The sequence below is a fragment of the Chrysemys picta genome, chromosome 2, assembly GCF_011386835.1.
Source record: "Chrysemys picta bellii isolate R12L10 chromosome 2, ASM1138683v2, whole genome shotgun sequence".
Taxonomy (NCBI): Eukaryota; Metazoa; Chordata; order Testudines; family Emydidae; genus Chrysemys; species Chrysemys picta.
The window spans coordinates 243,153,448-243,175,948 of NC_088792.1; the positions used below are offsets into that span (position 1 = coordinate 243,153,448).

Genomic DNA, 22,501 nt, shown 5'->3' on the forward strand with positions numbered 1-22,501 from the left:
ACAATGGCATCAAAGTCTGATGTCATTCTCGTTGTGAAAATCCACAATACCGAGCTGAGATGCTGGTCAGTTAACTGGTATCTGTAGTGAGATTTGTTATAATTCAGTAGGGAAAATGTTTGTTTGCACACATAGGTGGAGCCGAACAAAACAAGGATTTTCTGTGCCACTTGCGGATATTTGGGAACTTTGTTTCACTCAAGGAGATATAAAACTCATCCAGTTTGTACTTTTTCTTCAAGATGGAATCTCACTGGAGATCAATGTAATTGATTAGTGTCTTCTCTATCTTCTCTAAGTCAGAGAATTGATGAGAAAATTCTCCGTGCAAATTCTCGCTCAAAATGTTGCTGTACTTTTCTGTCTGCTCTGGCGACAATTCCAAGTATTTCAGTGTTGGAAAGTGAACGAACATTTTGTCCTTAATTTGTTTTGAAAACAAAACTAACTTGACTTTGAACGCTGTCACTCTAGAATTCAATTCATGTACAAACACATTCTTTCCTTGCAGCTTCACATTAAGTTCATTTAAATGTGCCAACATATCCACACTAAAAGCGAGGTCGCACACCGAGTTTGAACTATTTAATTCAGGGAAATCATTTTCTTTCTCCTGCATCTCCAGAAAAGTGCAAATTTCATCTCTGAGCTCCCATACTCATTGCGGTACCTTTCATAAGCTGAGCCAGCGGACATTTGTATGATAAAGTAAGTCCTGGTGTTCAGCATCCGTGTCTTCAAAAAGAGAAATGAATTGCCAGTGATTAAGCTCCTCTCTCTTATGTAGTTCACTACTTTCACTACTGTGCGAACAACAGGATCAATGTCCAGGACATTTTTGCAGAGGGCCTCCTGATGTATAATACAATGCAGAAAAATCACTCTTTATCAGGGTTGTCTTTTTACTTTGTCCTGAATTCTTTTTAAAATCCTACGTTTTTCACAGTTAAATTTGGCGATCAATCTTTGATTACGTTTGCCAGTTTACTCCAGGGGAGCTTCAGCTGTTCAAGGCAGCCAGACACCGTCTCATATAAATCCGATCCCTTAGTTGTGCATTTCATTGATTCCATTGATAAAAATTCCTCTGTGGTTTCAAATTTGTCATCAATTCCTCTGACAAAAATTAATAACTGTGCTGTGTCCTTAATGTTAGTGCTATCATCGAGAGCTAATGAAAACAACGTAAAGCCCTGTGCTTTTTTGTTCAACTCCGAAGTCAAATGTTCATCAATCACTTCTACTTGGTGAGTAACAGTTCTTCATGGCAAACTAAAGTTCTCAAATTTGTTTTGGTATTCTGGGCACAGCATGCCAGCAACATCAACCATGCGTTCTTTCAAAAACTCCCCTTCAGCAAAAGGCTTATTTTGTTTAGCAATTTTAAACGCCAGAACATAACTTGCCTTTGTAATGGCTTCCTGAACTGTAGATTGTTGTATATAAATATTTTGTTGAGCTTTTAAGTTTGTGGGGAGTTTCTTCGCATTTCTTGCCCTTTCCTCAGTTGTTAAATTACTGCCATAAATAGGATGTTTCGTTGAAAAATGGCAATTCAAATTTTACTCCTCAAACACTGCAATGCTTTCCTGATAAGTCAGGCATACAGCCTTCGAGTTCAGGTTTGTGAAAAAATTATTTTGCATTCCATTCTTTGTTGAAAACCCGACACTCACTGTCCACTTTTTTTTTTTTTTTCAGCGCTCCATTTTTGAAAGGGAAAAGAAAATCCTAACTGCTACCCTTATTTCAAACTGCTGTTTTACAAGATTGCATGCATTTGATGCATGGCCTCATTTTCAAAAGAGGCGCCACAGCAACTGTTTTTTTTAAATCAGAAAAGACACGCTGCGCCAGGGGCATAGCCACGGGTGGGCCTGGGCAATTATCATCCAGGCCCACCCCATCACTTGCCCAACTCCGCCAGCGTTGCAGCCTTGTAGCGGGGTTGGGGGCTTGCCCCACTTCCCCCGTCTGCCTGGCACTCCTGCTGGGGAGTGGTTTGCAAGCTGCCCACCCCACTCCCCAGCAGGAGTGCCGGAGCAGGGCAAGCCACCCCCCTGCTCCCAGGCTGGAGCGCTGGAGCAGGGCAAGCCGCTGACCTAACTCCCACGTGGGAATTTTGGAGTTCAAGGGCGGGATTAAAAACTCTGATGGGATGGACGCGGCCTGCGGACTGTAGTTTGCCCACCCCTGTCCTATTGGTATGTTCCTGGATCCCAACTACTAGAGGGACTGGTAGTCCTGGGCTCTGCGGCTTTATTGGGCTCTGCAGTGAGAGTTATTAAGTCATCCACCTTATGGATGGAGTAGGGACATTGTGATTGGCAAGGATCTGGCTGTTGAGGAATCTTTGGATCCAGTTCCACCGGATCTGTCTGCAGTTCAGAGAGTGATGCCTGATACTTTGTCTGAGGAAGAGGACGAGGATCTAATGCCTCATTTGATTACAACTTTTGAACATGGTCAGATGGATACTAAATTTAAATCCAATTTGTCACATGATTAGGATATGAGTGCTGCTTCTGTATCCTTTCCTTCTGAGGATCCATGAAGCAGGGAAATTGTATGAATGTGGAAACTATTGAAGGATAAAACTGTTGTTGCAGGGGATGAAGATACTGGATTGTATCCTGGACACTAGGATTAGAAGAATGATGGAACCCTTCCTCAAACAAGAACTGTTCGGCTTTAGGAAGGGACGAGGAACCACAGATGCCATGTTTGTAATTCGGCAAGAGATAGAGAAGGGGCTAGAGTATTAACAGGATAGTTTCTGAGCTTTTGTAGATCTAGAAAAGGCATCTAATAAAGTGGCCAGAAGGATGCTCATACCAGTGCTGAGGAAATATGTTGTGTCTGAGAATTTAATAACTATAGTAAGATCAACTAAAACAGTGATCCAAACACGTTTTGAAATGACAAGTCCCTTTGAGGTAAAAGCTGGACTGTACCGGGGGGACTGTCCTTTCCTGCTCCTGAACTGAAGAGAGGATACTTTTTGTTGAATGTGATATTCAGAAGCAATCCTAAATCTGCAATCTAGCAGATCTTCTTGTGAATGAGGCTTCAGCGGCCAGTGTCTAAGTATGGATAAACAAAAGTACTCTGTCTTCTAAGTTGTCATCCTACCACAGGATGGCACTTCGTAAAAACTCTTGGTTCTGTAGAAAAGCTAAATGTCAAGACCTTGTACTGAAAATATCTTTGTGCTGCCACTATATGGAGGTGCTTCTGATGGTTTGGCCAGATAAAAATATGGAAATATGCATCTTTTAAACTAAGAGTTGTGAACTAGTCCATAATTGAAAGAGAGGGAATTGTGGAGGCTAGGCTTACAATGCTGTCCTTTGATTCCTTGTGAGTGTTCTTTATTTATCTATTAAATCTGTGTTTATTTTTGTTATCACATTAGGTTGAAGAGTGAGCAAGTTACACACCTTGATGGCAAACCCTCCTTTTACTATTTTTCAAAAGGCACGGTGGTTTTAGACCTGATCCAGGTTTTTACCAATAATATTATCAGAGTTTCACAACATACAATTAATTTGCCATTGTTTTTTCCCAAAGCCGTGTTTTAATAAAGGGGAATCTGCTTTATGTACTTCAGATGCTAGAAGGGTATTAGCATGTTATTTAAATAGAATTAAAGATTTTAGGAGGTCTTCTGGTTATTTGTTTGTTCTACTACGAATCATGCGAGTTACAGTTTATCTGCTAAGATACAGATTTCCAGTTGGGTAAAACAGTGTTTCCTTGAATGCCACAAGTTAGCAGCAGTAACTATGCCTAAAGTTATGACCTCTCATTCAACAAGAGCTGTGGCAGGATCTTTTGCTTGTCTTAAACATGTTCCTATTGGGGAAATCTGTAAGGCTGCTTCTTGGAAGTCACTTTATATTTACTAAACATTATGCTTTGGCTTCAAGAGTGGATGCTAGATTTGGTGGAGTAGTGCTTCAATTGTTTTTAATAATCAGAGAATCATAGAAGATTAGGATTGGAAGAGACCTCAGGATGTCATCTAGTCCAACCCCCTGCTCAAGTCTGGTCCCTCCTCCTGAGTTTTTCAGCACTATTTGCCAAACTGTTCCTAAGTGGGAATATGTAGGGTCACTCGAAGAAATGAAGGTTACTTGTAACCAGAGTTGTTTGAGTGCTTCCTCATGTCCATTCCAAGTGAGGTGTGCACGCACATCTTACTTGGAATGGACATGAGCAACACATCTTGAACAACAGTTACAAAAGATAGGTAACCGTTATTTCTTTCAGATGACTCTGAACATTCACACTTCCTGCTCACCCTCCCTTCTTCCTCGGTCCTATTTTGGTTTCTCTGGATCAGCAGTTGGAAGGAACTGAGGTGGTAAGGGGCACAATGCTTCCTTATATAGCCTTGCCATCAGAACATTTAAAGACACTTAGGGAAGGAGGAGAGGATACACATGCACTCCAGCAGGTACTGCTTGGAGAATGTTCTACCATTAGGCTTCACTGGTCAGCGCTTTACCCATATTGTGACTATACAGAGTCATCTTGAACTCTGGTTGCAAGTAACCAGCCTTTGTTTATTTACATATATAAACTAGAATTTAAGTAAATTATCTTATGCTCACAATGGATTGGGGATTGGCTAAAGGTCTGTAATAGAGGTAGGGGAAGCACAGCCTTAATTGAAGAAGTTGCCTCCTGTGCCATTTTACTTGTAAGTCTTCTGCAACATGGAACATAGCTCGTTAGAATTTAGAAGGTATAACCTTAAAATGCATTTCTTCTTTCAGTGCATTTCTTCTTTCAATTTACTTCATGTTTATCATTTAAAAAATAAATTGTATCAGAAAGCTATCTGCTGTATAAAATGTTCTTACTTTGTACTTCCCAGTTAATGGTGAGTCATCGTCATCTGCACCGGAAGCTGATAATTCTGCCTCTGAGGCTTTTATGGGTTCTGTAGAAACCCCCATGTCTACAGATTGCACTAACACAATTACAGAACCTCCATCAACAACAGAAGCAATTAGTTACTCTGAAAACAGCACATCTTGTACAGTCCCCATTATGTCTGCTGGACTTGAAGCTGTAACTACCACAGACTCTGAATCCTCTAATACCAGAAGCAGCACCACTGCAGAAGCAGCAAAACCAAGGGAATCTTCAAGTGCATCTGGGGAACCTGTGAGACAGCAGCCTGGTAGTACCAGTACAGAACCTTTGCCACCAGGGTATGTGGGCTTAGTTTTAATTAATAATATGATCTAATCTTATGTGGCCTGAACACCTTTATATATAGACATAGAGATTTTATTACAGCTCTGGATTGCCAAATACAGTCCAGTTGGCTGAGACATAGTTATTTGATCTAAAATAGTTTTGCGGTATTGCAGTCCTAACTGGGGTGGAAGCTTTTGGTGCCAGAAACTAATAACAGGCTGCTCGTTTGCTGAGAGTGATATGACCTATATAGAAGAGCCTCAAGACATTCTGAGCAAAAAGAATCTTCATTTGAAATATTTAAACTTATTCCACATTAACAGGGGTATCTGGAGTTGTGTGCCAAAAATGTTCTGAATACAAATAAAATTGTAAAGGAGGTGCACGTGTGTGTAAAAAGGATAGAAATTATGCAATTCCAAGTTAGTCATGGTGCTTGCAACTACTGGATTAACACTGAAGCTGTCCTATTAGCTGTCACATGACTTCACAAACTAGAATTGAGAGGTGCTTACTGAAGTTAACAGAAACTGAAGCACATTTTAAGGACATACTAAAACATAGGTTGACTGGAATTTTTAACTTTTGTGGAAATAGGTTGTCTCCTTGAGTGGAAAATATTACTTCAGTGGCAATGTTTATTTACTGTTGTTGCCCGATCTATTGATTACTGCTTCAGTGGAACTTAGACTTGTACTTACAAGTGCACTCTGCCCCTTACACTTAGCGAGTTTCATTACTTCCTTATCCCCTGCTTCCTGTGTTTGGTGCTTTAATAAGCTATAGGGGGTCTACTTGCTTCTCTCTGCACCATGCTTCCACTGGGACGGGGGTGCCTCCATTGGAAGCCCCATCTCCGGCTGATGCTTTTTCACTTTTACATGCAACACGTGGCACATCAAACCCCATGGGTTTGGGTGCTCAAAGACATCCTGCCTGTACTCCTGAATTGAATCTCCGCCACGCTCCTTAATATATGTTAACATAAAACTTCTCATGCTGTGGCTAAAAAACATGGCCACAGGCTGGTCCTTTGGACTCTTTGTTCAATGTGGAGAAATGAGTTAGTCTAAGTTTGAGTTTCAATTTTCAGAAAATCAATGGGCTAGATTCACAAAATGCCAGGGTGTATGAGGGGGATCTCCCTTTTATAACCTTTAGCCCAGTGGTTAGAGTACTCTCGTGGAATGCTAGAGAGAGGATTTGAACTTGAGTGTCTCACATTGCAGGAGAGTGTCCTAGCTACTGTGCTAAGGGATGGGATGTTCTGTTATTGGTCTTTTTCAGTCTGTCCTGTTGGAGTTGTTCCATTTTTTAATAAATAAATAGTCATTGGAGCAGGGACATGAACTTGCATTTCCCACACCCTAAGTGAGAACCCTAACCACGAGGCTATAGAGTCATCCTCATGCTCTTTCTCTAGTAGTATGACTACTGCCACAGTTTTGGGGTCAAGTATCAGAGGGGTAGCTGTGTTAGTCTGAATCTGTAAAAAGCAACAGAGGGTCCTGTGGCACCTTTAAAATTAACAGAAGTATTGGGAGCATAAGCTTTCGTGGGTAAGAACCTCACTTCTTGCATCTGAAGAAGTGAGGTTCTTACCCACGAAAGCTTATGCTCCCAACAGTTTTGGGGATGACCCTGTTTAAGGGGATCGAACTCCACTGAAGCTTTGCACACTACCCGTAGGAGGAAGAAGGGTTGTGAGAGCTGGTGGAACAGTAGGGATGTGCCCAGTGGATCAATGCACTGGTTATATCCACTGGCCCCAAAATACTCCGTGTGTGGGGTGGGAGAAAGAGACAGGATAACTGCAGCCACTGCTATACAAAGTCATTAGTATTGGTTTTGAAGTGGCCTAAATGCTAGTTACTGCTGGTTGGAGGTGAAAATTCCATAAATAGATTTTAAGGCCAGAAGAGACCATGAGATTATCTAATCTGATCTCTTTATACTACAGGCCCTTAAATTTCACGCAGTTACCCCTGTATTGAGTCTAATAATTTGTGTGTTGACTTAAGAATACCTTCCAGAAAAGTATCTAGTATTGATCTGAAGACTTCAAGAGATGAAGAATCCAACACTTGCATTGGTAGTTAGTTGCAGTGGTTAATCAACCTTCACTGTTAAAATGTGTCCCTTATTTATCTGACTTTAGCTTCCAGTCATTGGTTCTTGTTATATCTTTCTCTGCTAACGAGCCTTTTGGTACCTAGTATTTTCTCCCTGTGAATGTACTTATATACTGTAATCAAGTCACCTCTCAGTTTCTTTTTTGATAACCTAAACAGATTTTACTCTTTAGGTCTCTCACTCTAAGGCATTTTAGACAGCCCTCAAATCACTTTTATGGCTCTTTACATCACCCTCTCCATTTTTTCAATATAATTTTTAAAATGTGCTCACCAGAACTGGATGCAGTGTTCTAGTATCAGTCTCACCAATGCCATATACAGAAGTAAAATCATCTCTCTATTCTTACTTGTGCTATGCCCCTGTTAATACATCCAAGGATCACATTAGTCTTTTTTGCCACAACATCATGATGTTTGTCCACTATGACCCCTTAATCCTTTTCAGAGTCACTGCTTTCTAGGATGCAGTCTCAAATTTTGTAAATATGAACAGTATTCTTTGTTTCAATATGTATGAAAGGCTGTATTAAAATGTATTTTGTTTGAACAGGTCCAGCTTTACCAAGTGCTCCAGATTGTGTTGTATGACTCCCCTCTCCTCATCTTTATTTACCATTTGCAATTCCTCAGCTTCATGTGATTCCGAATGCATAGCTTATATACTTGTGCTTTGCAGTCTAAGAAGTTGACCTTTAGAGAATTGAGTACTTACAGGCATTGAACCTGTGCTTCGGGTCCTGATATGTAAACAATCAGTAATAATTTTATTTGGCCTTTACCATAATTTAAGTGATGATTTTCCAAGTGCAGCTTTTCATATTTTGTAGGGGTTCAATAGAACTACAAAGACACTTTGCATAAATAATGGTGCGAAATCTTGCAATTAGCATGAGTTTTGCTACATTTTTCGGCTAAGGTAACTTGATAATAAGATGAAAGGATATGAACAAGGATGATAATTGGGAACAAATATAGTCTAGTATTGGGGGGAAATTGTTTAGCCTGAAAATTTCAAAGCATTATAAGCGCATAACTAGAGTGACAGCAAGTGCATCAGTGGAATTTAAGGTATAAAGGATTTTCAAAAAGGTGGCTTTAGTGCATTCAACATCCTTGGTGCACCTGTGTCGGAACATAACCTTTTTGTGTGCATGTGGGCACTGTGGATGTGGCCAAGTGGTAGGTGTCCCAGCGGCATTTTCAAACTAGGTGGGGGAGTTGCATAACCTGATGTTGGTGCTGAAAAGGTACACAAATCCAGAATATGCATATGTGATTACGTACAGGCCCACTTTTCTCCTTGGCTCCTGGTCATTGCTGGAGAAGAAGGTCTGTTGAGAACATCTAAAGGTGCCTGCTGATGAAGGAAAAGTTTAATGCAAGAAAATACAAAGTTGTTGTTACTTTGCTTTAATAAAGTTTGGGTTATGGCAAGTGGGAAAGGGAATGTGGAGACTAAAGTCAAATCAATAAATATAAAAATGAATGTGGTATGAGTGGTGCTTGCTTTCTCTTCCTCAGCTGCTGTTCAGAAACAGTCTTTCCCAACCAGGTACCCAAATGTGTGCAGGCTCTCCTTAGAGATTTGGTAGGATCATTGGCATGGTCTTGGGTGGAATGGGTTTTGTGTGTGGTGTTCTTCTTCGGTGCAGACAGTCAAGAGTAGTTAACACTGAGAAACTCCACATGGACCTAAAAGCTAGTTGAATAAGCACCATCATAAATAAAATTATTAATAAATGCAATGTAGTTTACATTGGAAAGAATAATTTGAACTATTGAAACCCTGTTTCTTGGGTTCTATATTAACTACAAGTATCAGAGGGGTAGCCCTGTTAGTCTATCCACAAAAACACTGAGGAGTCTAGTGGCATCATAAAGACTAACAGATTTATTTGGGCATAAGCTTTTGTGGGTAAAAACCCCCACCTCTTCAGATGCTTGGAGTGAAAATTACAGATGCAGGCATAAATATACTGACATATGAAGAGAAGGGAGTTACCTTGCAAGTGGAGAACCAGTGTGGACAAGGCCAATTCAATCAGAGTGGATGTGGTCCACTCCCAATAATTAATGAGGAGGTGTCAATACCAAGAGAGGGAAAATTGCTTTTGTAGTGAGCCAGCCACTCCCAGTCCCTATTCAAGCCCAAATTAATGGTGTTAAATTTGCAAATGAATTGTTGTTGAAGGATGGCCACTTTTAAATCTGTTATTGAATGTCCAGGGAGATTGAACTGTTCTCCTACTGGTTTTTGTATGTTACCATTCCTGATGTCTGATTTGTGTCCATTTATTCTTTTACATAGAGACTGTCCAGTTTGGCCAATGTACATGGCAGAGGGGCATTGCTGGCACATGATGGCATATATCACGTTAGTAGATGTGCAGGTGAATGAGCCCCTGATGGTGTCGCTCATGTGGTTGGGTCCTCCGATGGTGTTGCTGGAGTAGATATGGGGACAGAGTAGGCAGTGGGGTTTATTACAGGGATTGGTTCCTGGGTTAGTGTTTCTGTGGTGTGGTGTGTAGTTGCTGGTGAGTATTTGCTTTAGGTTGGAGGGTTGTCTGTAAGCGAGGACCGGCCTGCCTCCCAAAGTCTGAGAGAGTGAGGGATCGTTTTCCAGGATAAGTTGTAAATCGTTGATGATGTGCTGGAGAGGTTTTAGCTGGGGGTGGTACATGATGGCCAGTGGTGTTCTGTTATTTTCCTTGTTGGGCCTGTCCTGTAGTAGGTAACTTCTGGGTACCCGTCTCACTCCGTCAATCTGTTTCCTCACTTCTCCAGGTGGGTATTGTAGTTTTAAGAATGTTTAATAAAGATCTTGTAGGTGTTTGTCTCTGTCTGAGGGATTGGAGCAAATTCAATTGTATCGTAGGGCTTGTGTGTAAACAATGGATCGTGTGATGTGTCCTGGATGGAAGCTGGAGGGTGAGCGTGCGTGAATGTGGGGGAGACATTGATTACTGTCATGGGGCGGAGCGGAGCTGGGCGTGCATGCCTGTCAACAAGCGAGAGAGACTCTGTCCTTCCTGCTTGCTGGGGGTGTGGAGACGTAGATCTTTTTAATTATGCAGAAGGAAGGCTCTTTCCAGGAGGCAGAAATGTAGCAGTCTGCCTGCGTAATAATATGGTTAATGTTCCTATTGTTAGTTAACTGTTCCTATTCTATTAACTGTCCCCATTCTCCATCAATTCCCACAGGAGCATAAAACCTGTAAAAATTTTAAGGCCCCTACATTGCTAGGGTGATGTAAAGTCTGATAAATGATGTAGGGGAATCAGCTAGGAAGATCTATGTGCTTTCTCACTTTTTTTTCCTGTGTCAAAGTGGCACAGTGGGCTTAGATTACAGCTCAGAATTTATTTTACTTACCCATTTAAAAAAAAAAAAAAAAACTTTGAGGGCAAATAAAACAGTTACCAAGCAGTCAATAAAATGTCAGGACAATCAGAAGCAAGCACTTCCCAAAGTACCCAGCCAGATCCAGGACAATACACCTCTACCCCGATATAGGCCGCTGTGGGGAGCCCGGGCCCTTTAAATCGCCGTCGAGCCCTGCTGCTGCAGCCCCGGGGTAGCAGCAGCAGGGCTCCAGCAGTGATTTAAAGGGCCCGTAGCAGCCGGAGCCCCGGACCTTTTAAAGCGCTGCTGGAGCCCCGCTGCTACCGCGTTATACGCGAACCTGTGTTATATTGGGTCCCGTTATAGTAGGGTAGAGGTGTAATTAGCAAAACTGTATGATTTTCATGTGTGAAAGTCTGAGCAATTTAAAATGACGTTCTACTTTTTTGCTTTTTGGTGTTCTGTAATTTAAATTAAAATGCAGAATTATAACTGGAATACAGAGTTTTAGTTATCAAGTGTTTGTAACTGAGCTTTCATGTGTTTAGGAAATGCTGAATAGTTATTGTGACTTTTTTCTGTATTGTAGGTTAAATAAATTATCAAAACAATTGAAACTGGTGCGATTATATTGTATTATTTTCACAAAATATGCAGCATTTTGCAGAATTTTTAATTTTTTGGCGCAAAATCCCCCCAGGAGTAGAGGGTAAAAAGAATTCATGTAAGATAGGACATAATGTGGCAGACAAGCCTTTTCTGAGTGGGCAAATTTGACCCTTAGCCTTTAGAGTAAGGACTAGGATTGGATAACCCATTTGTTCACTAGCAGACATTTTTTTTTGCTTGTCTGAAAATTTAATCAGAAGGCAACATTTTCGTGTTGTTTTTGTTTAAAGAGATGTCTTTTGTTTAAGATGGGAACAGAGAAAGGATCCTCATGGTAGAACCTATTATGTTGATCACAACACACGAACTACGACATGGGAAAGACCACAGCCTTTACCGCCAGGGTAATGAGAGTTTATATACTACTTTGAATGTTTTACTTACATTAGTACTAAAAAGTATTTTTATTACATTTTGATATTGCATGAAAAAAATATAATTATACAACTGGTATTTTTTTGAAGCAGAAGTTCATTAAAGCAATACCACACATGTATTGCAATACCCTCCTTCCCCAAAACAAAATAAAACAGCATAAATCTTTACCAGATAATGATCAGGATCATCATAGCTACTTTTATGTGAATGTTGGTGGCACATCTATTGCCTGTGCTGATCTTTTGCTGCTACTAATGTTGAATTATTTATCCTTTTATTTAATGTTTAAATTTAAAGAGTGCTTATTTTATGACCTTTTTGGTCTAGCTGTGCAGAAGAATAGTTGAGACTGTTTCCCTTGGAAGGCTAACAGTTGTTTCTAGAAATTTACATAAAGTCTCAGAAACAGAACACCAGTGTGTTATACCACAGAAATTAAAACTTCTGCCTATCCTCTCTGTTGGAACTGAAACATTGGCTAAGAATTTAGTGTCCACAGAAAAATAGTTTTTTGTACTTTTTACTGAAAATTATATAGCTGTTAACATTAGTATTTTTGTTTGTTAGCTGGGAAAGAAGGGTTGATGATCGTGGAAGAGTTTACTATGTGGATCATAACACAAGAACAACAACATGGCAGCGACCAACCATGGAATCGGTCAGAAACTTCGAGCAGTGGCAGTCTCAACGTAACCAACTACAGGGAGCTATGCAACAATTCAACCAACGATACCTCTATTCGGTAACTTTTAGTAAGCTATGAAATGTTAGGAAATATTTTTTCAGATATGTTTAACTTTACCTTTCCCAGGGGCTTCAGAATTACACAACTGTATATATTGTGAGATGTTCATCTATAAAGATGGTTAGCCTCACTAACTTGAATAATGGATTCTATTTTAGAACCTGTACTTCTAAAGCTACTACATGTGCAGGATTCTCACTGCTGGGTCTCCGCTCTCCAGCTCAAGACCTGTCTACTTCCCAAGCACTTAAGGTTTATAGTCCCTAAGGGCAATAGTAACTGATACAAGTGTACATCACCTTCTCACCTTAGGGGAAACTTCAGTTCTACAGCTCAGACTCTTCTTTGGGTATTGACTTTTTTGGCACACTTGTCTTAGGGTGTTTTTTTGGTACTTAAGTGTTCTTGATTTTCTTTTAATCACTCAGTGATTCTCAGCTTTTCATCAACATTTCGGTAGTTCAGCTTTCGTACTTTGGGGCCTGTTTTGAAGTATCTGCTTTTGTTCAACTGTGAAACTTCTTGCATGGTTTCTGTGTTTTCTCTCAGGTTGTCATTCATTTCCTCAATCCTATAGCTGAGCAGCTTCAAGAAAAGCCTGTTCTTAGGTAGGGAAAGACATTAATGTATGAACAGATTCACTGTATCTTCTGATTGGGAGTCAAGAATAGTGTGCAGGAGTGTTAAACTGTCTACATATACCACCTAAGCAGTCAAATATTATGGGGATCATGTCCAGACTCTCACTGAGGGTCCCCTCTAAGAGACCCTTATAAGATTGGTATGAGGCCAGAGGCGGTGTGTGTGGTGGTGGGGACACAGGGTCATGTACCTCCCCAAATTTCTGCCTTCCATTTACCATAGAGGTTTTCAAACTGTGGGGTGCATGGCCGGGCGCTCCCTAGGCAGGGTGGGCGACACAGGTCTGAGCCACGCCCCTGACATGCTCGTGCCCCGTCCCCAAAGGAGCCCGGTGCTGGCTGGTGATATCCCCTAGAGCAGGCCCCTGCCTGTGGGGCCCAGCTGTCATGAGATGCTCCCCGAGGCACTCGATCACTGCTGCCTTGGTGCTCATGGCTCTGCTGCTACTCCTCAGCTCAGAGGCAACACGTGAGGCAGTCACATGCCTCCCCCCAACATTTAAATTGTACCCCTCTGCCCCCCATCAAGAGTTATGAACTGTCTCTGTATGAGGATGGACTGATGCTTCAAAGGAGAAATCATTGAAGTGTAAGCCTGAGCCAATTTCAGCCTCTGAGCCCTGGGATTCAGGGCTGGCACTTCCTGCATTAGTACAGCTTTGCTCTGAACTCACTGGGTTAGCTTTCATCACTAAAGCACCCTGTGACATCCTGTCTGAAACAGAGGATTCAACTATGCACTTAAAGTTGACTGTACTCAGCCCCAGTTTGCCTAATGAGGCACCACATAAGAAGCATCAGGAATAGGCATAGAAAGATGTATCTCTGGTGAGGCTGTTGACTCCTGGCTGCTCTGCATCAAACCCTCTGGTTTTATCACTTTGTTTAGCTTTCAGGAGACAGAGCCAGTGTGACTCTCTGCGATGTGCATTCAGGGACCTTGTCAAATTGCCCCAGGTTATCTCCAAGGCTGTCTTGAGGGATGCAGTACCAACTTTGACACTTGTCAGAATTCTCAACACAGTTGGAGTGTGTTTTGCTCTGTTGTACAAAGCATTGGCCCTGGTGCTGGTATTCCTGGTATCTTGTGCCTAAAATCTTAGTGCAACCAGGATTGACACCTTCTGAGACACTGTCTTGAAGCTTCTGGCACTCTAATCAATTGTCACCTGAATGGGTGCAGGGTGATGGTCAAGGAGATGGCTGTTACTTGGACTGGGGTGAACTGGGCGAGTCTTCTAATGCCAAATATATTTCTATTCCCCCTAATTTCTTTAAAAGCTGGCTAAATTGGCAGATTTTGAAATAGTGCCACTCCAGCAATCTACACAGATCACAATTGCTCTCAGAAGGTTCCTGCCCCATTGCACCCTACTTCAGACCATTTCATGAAGATATATCAGGACACCTCATCTGTCCTGTCTCTAAGATTTTTCAGAAAAAGTTTTTTTCTTTTCAAGGTCATCAAATATTTTCCAATGGAAGCTTGACCGTCATGCTAGCTTTGGATGAGGCCAGAGGGAAGACTAAGGAAACACACAGTATTGTGCCCCAGACCTTGAACTCTGATGCTAGAATTCATTTGTACTAAGAGGTTACCAGTCAGTGGCTGCAGCCATTCATGTCGTGGCCTTCCAGGGCTTCATGGTCAAAGAGCAGGTATAACCTTTGGGAAAATAGGCCTTTGGTCTTGTCAGAGTCCTTTCCCATGACAAGTATCATGAACTTAAATGAGTAGAGGAAGGGTGTGTGGGCCTGTCCCAGCATTAGGCGCATGTGGCCTTTGATGCGGGTGAGATAGTGGTGAGAGCAGAGCTTGTCTGAAGGCCTCAATCGCTGGAAAGATTAACAGTGTTTGAGCCCTCCGGTACCAGTCTGGGTAGCGTTAAGACTCCATGCTCCTACGACTCTGAGCTCCTCTAGAGGCCATGACCCGAAGCATGCTTCAATACTATCAAAGCATGCCTGGAGCAGCAGGGAAAAACAGCCTACTTCTAGCAAGTTGATATCAATGAACCTCCCACCACCTTCTTCGGTACCCAACATTATGATTCCTTCGGTACCTCAAAAATCCAACCATACACCTCAGTCAACAATCACTTTGAAGCAGTCATCATTATTAATTCCATCAAAGTCCACTGCAGGGGACCTACCTAAATAGACCTTTACCTGCAGTATCATTAGTTCATCAGATACCATAGGAATTTAGATATTCCAGAGACCTGTTTGTGTTGGATGAGCTGGAGTCTCCTCTCGATGGATACTGAGCACCTCTCGGTACTGAGATCTACGCGGTCGCCAGAATTACATCTCCCCCCCCCCCCCCCCCCCGATGATTTCAGACAGTTCCAGGACCACCTTCACAGAGTTTCTGGAGAACTACAGATGCATCTTGAAGAGGTTCAGGACTCCCAACATAAAGTCTTGGACATTGTCCACTTGTCCGACTCCAACAGAATAGTTCTCCCTATTAATGAAGCCATACTGGAGACAGCTAGGCAGGGGTGTGCCAAAATGTCCACTTGCATTCCCACCCACAAGAGGACGGAGAAGTGTTACTATGTGCCAGCCAAAGGGACAGAATTTTTGTTTTCTCACCCCACTCCTAACTTGGTCCAAACTTGTGGTGGTCCGATCTTCTAGATTGGATGCTGCCCTTAGAAACACAGTCTTGTCTTTAGTCTTGGACTCAGCTCTGAAGATTCTCTTTTTCCAGCTGGGGGTAATGCTCTGTAATTACCTGAAGTGAGTGCCTATTGGAACGCTACTTGAAGAACAAGAGGTTACTCACCTTGTGCAGTAACTGGAGTTCTTTGAGATGTGTGTTCCTATGGCTACTCCATTAACCACTCTTTCCCCTCTTCAGAATTTCATTTCTGGGGTTATGCGTTGGAGAAGGAGCTGTGGGTGGTTCACCCATATAGCCCTATATAGTCTCAGTGCGGGGTATAAGGGTTCCGGTGTGAGCCATATGGACACTGTTGCCAAAAAATCGAATTGAAGGCACATGGGACACGTGCTTCCTTGAAATGGAGCACCCAGAGGGATATACATCTAGAAGAATTCCAGTTCCTGTAAGTAACCTTTACTTATTTTGTATACTTTTTATCATGTCCTCTTTTGTTCATCCCTCTTTTAAGGAAAAAGACCCCATTCTTTTTCCAGTCTTTCTTGAAGTGCAGCGATGGTGTGCAGTCATCTATAAGGGAGTGATCTGGTGCTTTCCTATGCTAAGGTTGTACTTACCGTAGGTACCAAAATATCTTAAGAACATGTTCTGCTTGTTTTGTGCTATAAAGAGCTGTGGAGTCTCAGGAATGAGAATCCTGCAAGATATTGGAGAAGTAGAAATATACGGCAAGTAATTTTTCCCTCTCGTGATCCTTAAATAGCAGCTGATGCTTTGAGACACTTTGAAAAAAAACAAATTAAGATATTTTCAAACAAATACCTTCATTTATTACTTTATCTTTGTATTCTCTGCTAAAGATGTCTGCTTATATGCAGAATCCTTAAGAGTTAATAGGTTCTAGGGTTCATCTGAGGCAAAAATCATTGTTTATAACACCCAAATGTGATAAGCATAATTATGATTTCAAGTAGTATATAATCAGAAATACCGATGCACTCTTAGGAAACAAAGATGCTGTTTGGAAGCCATTAATCTTAGTGCTCAAAAAAAGAGAGAGAAGAGAAATGTAGAAAATGTTATGTTAGCAGGATTGTCTTTTGTAAGTACAATGTATTTCAAATTTTTATAACAGGTGCAATTATTTCTTTAATAAAACAGAAATAGGAAAACAGTATAATGATATGTAATTGCATGTTTGTTTACTAATCAAAGTATAATATTTGTGTTCTCTGTTCGGGAAATATACCTTCTTCATCTAAAATATGGTCTGCCTTTGCTTTAATGAGATCTTTTACCATTATCACTGATTTTCAGGCCAACTTGAAACATGTTTACTTTCTTCTCTTCAGAATGCTTTAGGCAACTGTTACAGTGTGTCCTCTCTGATCTTATATTCACCAGTCCTAATTTGGTGACCTATTTTATGATCTGTCAATCAGACACCAATATTCAAAAAGGAAAGAGAAATTGGGTGTTTGATGGCTTACTTGCTTCTCTTTATAACTGCTTTCCACATATTTGTCATGTTTGGTGGATGGTTCAATTGCATTAGCTACAGTTCCTATTAATAGTAAAACAAAAACATTGAATAATGATAATAAAACAAGAAACAAATACAAAGGAGAACACATTTGCTGGCTACAGCGCTGCTGTAGATCGTCGGGCTCAACAGGTAATGATCAATGGCTCCATGTCTAGTTGGCAGCCGGTATAAAGTGGAGTGCCCCAAGGGTCGGTGCTGAGGCTGGTTTTGTTCAATATCTTCATTAATGATCTAGAAGATGGCGTGGACTGCACTCTCAGCAAGTTTGCAGAAGACACTAAACTGGGAGGCGTGGTAGATACGCTAGAGGGTAGGGATAGGATACAGACGGACCTAGACAAATTAGAGGATTGGGCCAAAAGAAACCTGATGAGGTTCAACAAGGACAAGTGCAGAGTCCTGCACTTAAGATGGAAGAATCCTATGCACTGCTACAGACTAGGGACTGAATGGCTAGGCAGCAGTTCTGCAGAAAAGGACCTAGGGGTTACAGTGGATGAGAAGCTGGATAAGAGTCAATAGTGTGCCCTTGTTGCCAAGAAGGCTAACAGCATTTTGGGCTGTATAAGTAGGGGCCTTGCCAGCAGATCGAGGGACATGATCATTCCCCTCTATTCGACATTGCTGAGGCGTCATCTGGAGTACTGTGTCCAGTTTTGGGCCCCACACTACAAGAAGGATGTGGAAAAATTGGAAAGAGTCCAGCAGAGGGCAACAAAAATGATTAGGGGGCTGGAGCACATGACTTCTGAGGAGAGGCTGAGGGAACTGGGATTGTTTAGTCTGCAGAAGAGAAGAATGAGGGGGGATTTGATAGCTGCTTTCAACTACCTGAAAGGGGGTTCCAAAGAGGATGGATCTAGACTGTTCTCAGTGGTACCAGATGACAGAACAAGGACTAATGGTCTCAAGTTGCAGTGGGGGAGGTTTAGGTTGGATATTAGGAAAAACTTTTTCACTAGGAGGATGGTGAAGCACTGGAATGGGTTACCTAGGGAGGTGGTAGAATCTCCTTCCTTAGAGGTTTTTAAGGTCAGGCTTGAAAAAGCCCTGGCTGGGATGATTTAGTTGGGAACTGGTCCTGCTTTGAGCAGGGGGTTGGACTAGATGACCTCCTGAGGTCCCTTCCTACCCTGATATTCTATGATTCTATATATTTTTCTATTACAGAATAGCATACAGATTAGAACAATTTAGTGCTCTGAGTTTGCCCCTGAAAGGAAGAGGAAGCTGATTGCAGATAAATTATAGAAAAGCTAAAGTGAGATGTTTGATGGTGTATTTTGTTACCCAGGAGATTGGATTAGCTCTCCCTTCATGGTAAAAGAACTTGTCTGTTGACCTGAGTGGCCAAAACGAGATCATCTTAAGATAAGAAATGCAGCCAGGGTATCCAAACAATCTTAACTCCTCCCTATAGAGATGTCATGAGAACAAAAAATATGAAAAAATAAATGTATCTTCAGAAGAAAAAAAAGGTTTATTCTAGGACCACAAACAAACATGTCTTAATCATAATCATATGGTTATTGCATAACATTAGTATACATCAGAGTTAAGGTGGTTTAGGTGCCTTAACTCTGCATTTCTTAGCTTAGCAGGTTTGGATTTCTTTTAAATGTAACCTTAACTGAATTTGTTGGGTTTGTAATGGTTGATTTTGGAATTATTACAACATCTTTAACAAAAAATATATATAAAAATAATAAAAAAGGCAATCCAATGCAGCTTCTGTGAAAGAAAATTGTGCCTCCCCAGTCTGTTAATTGTTTGAGACTCAACAAAATAGTAGATAATGGAAAACTACGATAAATATTGATATATACATAATTATATATGTTAATTAGAAGCATGGGCGGGAGATGCACAGTTTTCTTTTACACAAGCTATGTTGATTTGTCTGTGTCATAGATGTTTTAAGGCTCTGTTTATCATTTCACCTATTTTGCCTTGAACTGAAATAAAACTCTCTAATTTGTAACTTCCAGGATCTAGTGCCTTTTTAAAGCAAGTTACAATATTTACTCCTCCAGGTTTGTAGCTGATTTTAAGGAGAGATGGTATGTTTTTGTTATCCGTTCAGATGCTTCATTCTTATGTTCCTTCAAAAATCTTGGCTGCATACATGCCATCCAGTCTGGAGATCTGTAGTGGTTTTGTATTATCAGTTTGTTCCAGCAGGTCTTTTTACAAACATCTTAATCTTTATTACCTAAAAAGAGGAGATCTAGGGTAAGTAATCATTTAGGCCCTCATCCTGCAAGGTCATATGTGCTTCTTTAATTTTTTATGCATGTGAGTAATTGCATTAACTTCATTCTTGTTATAAAGTTAAACACACTTTTGCGGGATCGGGGCTTCACTTCTCTTCAGTGTTCTTTATTCTCCTTAACTGTTCCCTTCATAACTTTGTAACCTAAAGGAACCACTGATTTTTTTTGAAGCTTCCTGCTTCTGACATACTTAAATAATTTTTTTTTTTATATTTGTCTTACTGGTCTTCAAAATACTTCTTAATCCATTTAATTACTGTTTTACAGTTCAACTGCCATAGATTGTTCCTTTATGTTGAATGTTCTTGGACAATCCAGTTCTTCATTAGCTATAGTTTGCTCCCTTCGACACTGTGTACTCAAAGATGCAGTCAGAATATAGAAAAACTATCTCAATCTGTATCTGTGCATCTTGCTCTTTGTCTACACTGGGAAAATGAACCATGTTAGAAATGTAAGTTACACTACTTTGCACCCAATGTAGAGTAGACTGTTGTATTTAAAAATGTGTTAAGTTGACAATGGCCAACTAATGGATTTTTAAACACTGTACTTACTCTGACCTGGGTGCCAAGTAGTGTTTAACAATGTGTTTGTTAAAACATGTCACCTAACATGTTTCTAACATGACTCATTGTAAAAAAACAACAAACCTGGATGAAAATAGCAGCACTTGTCTAGGTAGGGTGACCAGACAGCAAGTATCAAAAATTGGGACAGGGGGTGGGGGATAATAGGAGCCTATACAAAAAAAGCCCCAAATATCAGGACTGTTCCTATATTATCGGGACATCTGGTCACCCTATGACTAGGGGAAGAGTCACAGTGTCTCTGCAAAGAATATTTCATGTTACCCATGATTTAGACAGTTCAACCCTTGGTATCTGTAGGAACAATTCAGAAAGTCCTATCTAAATATTTGAAAGGATTTAGGCTGGTTGCTACATCGGATCAAAGTTGTTTATACCTTTTGGCTCAACGTTTTCATCCATAGAATCACCTGATTCTGTAGATAAAGTATATCAACCATAAATTCTAGATTCTCCTAGGTATCCGTTGATTCAGAAGACTCTGTGAACCTCTCAATCACCTTTTGATGTCTACTTTTTGGCATGTTTTATGTCAGTTACCAACTGTTGTCCTTTACTCTCACCATCATACTGGAATTGTTGTCTGACAGGATGATTGTGATTATATAGTTTTTAAGAGTGGAAAAGGTACATTTCATTTGCTATGGAGTTGAATGGCTTACTATGTATAGGTACCTCTGTTCAAGACCAGCAGCTGGTGGCCACGATGTTGTAGTTTTTAAAAAATTCTCAACTCGATTTTGAACTAAAGATTGTCCTTTCTTGGTCACGGAAGTTACATTTATAAGATCTTTTGTGATGCCTTGGTGGAAAATAGTTTTCACCAGCTAATAAATACGTTAGCAATGTTTCTCAAAATTCAGAAACTTAAGGTGGTCTTAGCCAAGAAATTAAGGGCTTTTCTCAGCTTACTGATGTCAGTCATACATCTAGTTCTTAGGACATTGTTTATCCTTTTCAACACTTTTACATTTAGGATATATTGGATCGAGAATTCTAATTCTAGTGATCAGTTCTCTTCAGAGTTAAATTTATTCAGTTTCTGTTAGATTAACGGTTTCTGAAAAAACCTTATTTTGGAACTAAAAATGAAGTGCCACTCACGTTTTCTAAATCATAAAGTAATTAAGCAAAGTCTCTTGTTGTTTCAGAGAATTGTTAAATAGTGAAGCAGTTCTTGTCAGGGCATAAATTTACATTTGTTCTCACACTTAAACAGATAAAGGGAAGGCTGTCGTCATAAGGAAGGAGCTGTATTTTTAATGGTCGAGGTCGGAGACGATTAAAACTCCTCAAGTTATTGCAGGAAAGCTAAACGCTTTAGCTACACAACTACCATTTTATGCATGTCCATCTCAGAAAAAGCAGTATTTTGTTGTTTGGGAGCCAAATATGTAAGCAGTTAGAGAGGAGGAGTCAGGGTTCACATGTTTTGGTCTTTGTTCTGCCACTGGCTCACTGTGTGAATGTGGAAAAATATTTTTAACTTTTCTGTGTCTTGGTTTCCCCATCTGTAAAATAAGTGGATTTGAGATCTTAGTATCAAAAGTTCCATACAAGTGCAAAGTATCAGTAATATGATCCTTTGGATAGATAAAGTAGTAGATACTCCTACATTGGTTCCCATCCCTCAAAAATCTCATTGTGTATACAAACAGATTGGAATACAAACTGGATTGGTGGATTTTAAGATCTGAAATAGTAATTTTTTTTACTTGTAAATTAGGATTCAGAGTCTCAGATCCACCAGTCTGGAGACTGTTGCCCTCTCTTCACTTTTAGGTCTTGTCTATACTGAAGTTTAATCTTTTTTTTTCAAACCCATTCATTAAAGTTTACCACCTAGTACAGATCTAAAACAGTTGTAACAGTAGCCAGTGCAATTACTAATATGCCTAGTAACAACAGCCAGTGTTGTTGTTACAAATTTTGTTACAACCTTGGTATGTAGCTCTGCATAGGTTAAGTACAACCATTTTAATGAAATTTGGGTGTTTGTCCAGTTCTTCAGGGAAGAAACGTGTTCACAAAATGGTTCCGCTAATGGCCCCAAACCTAGGCAAACCACATTGCTTGTGCAGCAGAAATAATAATAAAAAAAAAAAAATCCTATCTTGAGGATCCCATGTCAAAATGTGCTCCGCACACCCAACCGCATCCAAACTCAACCACATGTATTTTGGATGCTTCAGCTCATTTGTGCTTCACACTGGCTTGCACATGGATCAAACCACAAGAAAGAGAACTGTGCTTAATAACTATTTTTAAAAGGCTGTAGATAGCACGGGTTGGGGCTTGGTATTTAGTTCAGAAACAGGTGCCCATAAGGTGTGTCACT

At 40.6% G+C, this 22,501-nt stretch overlaps 1 protein-coding gene across 6 annotated transcripts in view; it reads left to right on the top strand.

Moving 5' to 3' along the window:
* The window catches only part of WWP1 (WW domain containing E3 ubiquitin protein ligase 1), a 137,395-nt gene that overhangs the window by 56,720 nt on the left and 58,174 nt on the right, over positions 1 to 22,501 (top strand). For 5 of the 6 annotated variants that reach the window (XM_042844527.2, XM_065585854.1, XM_042844520.2 and 2 more), the window contains 3 exons: positions 4,883 to 5,222; positions 11,592 to 11,705; positions 12,307 to 12,481. In XM_042844527.2, the coding sequence (XP_042700461.1) occupies positions 4,883 to 5,222; positions 11,592 to 11,705; positions 12,307 to 12,481 (629 nt within the window). The remainder of the gene's footprint in view (positions 1 to 4,882; positions 5,223 to 11,591; positions 11,706 to 12,306; positions 12,482 to 22,501) is intronic. The other variant, XM_005299382.4, reaches the window with a different exon arrangement.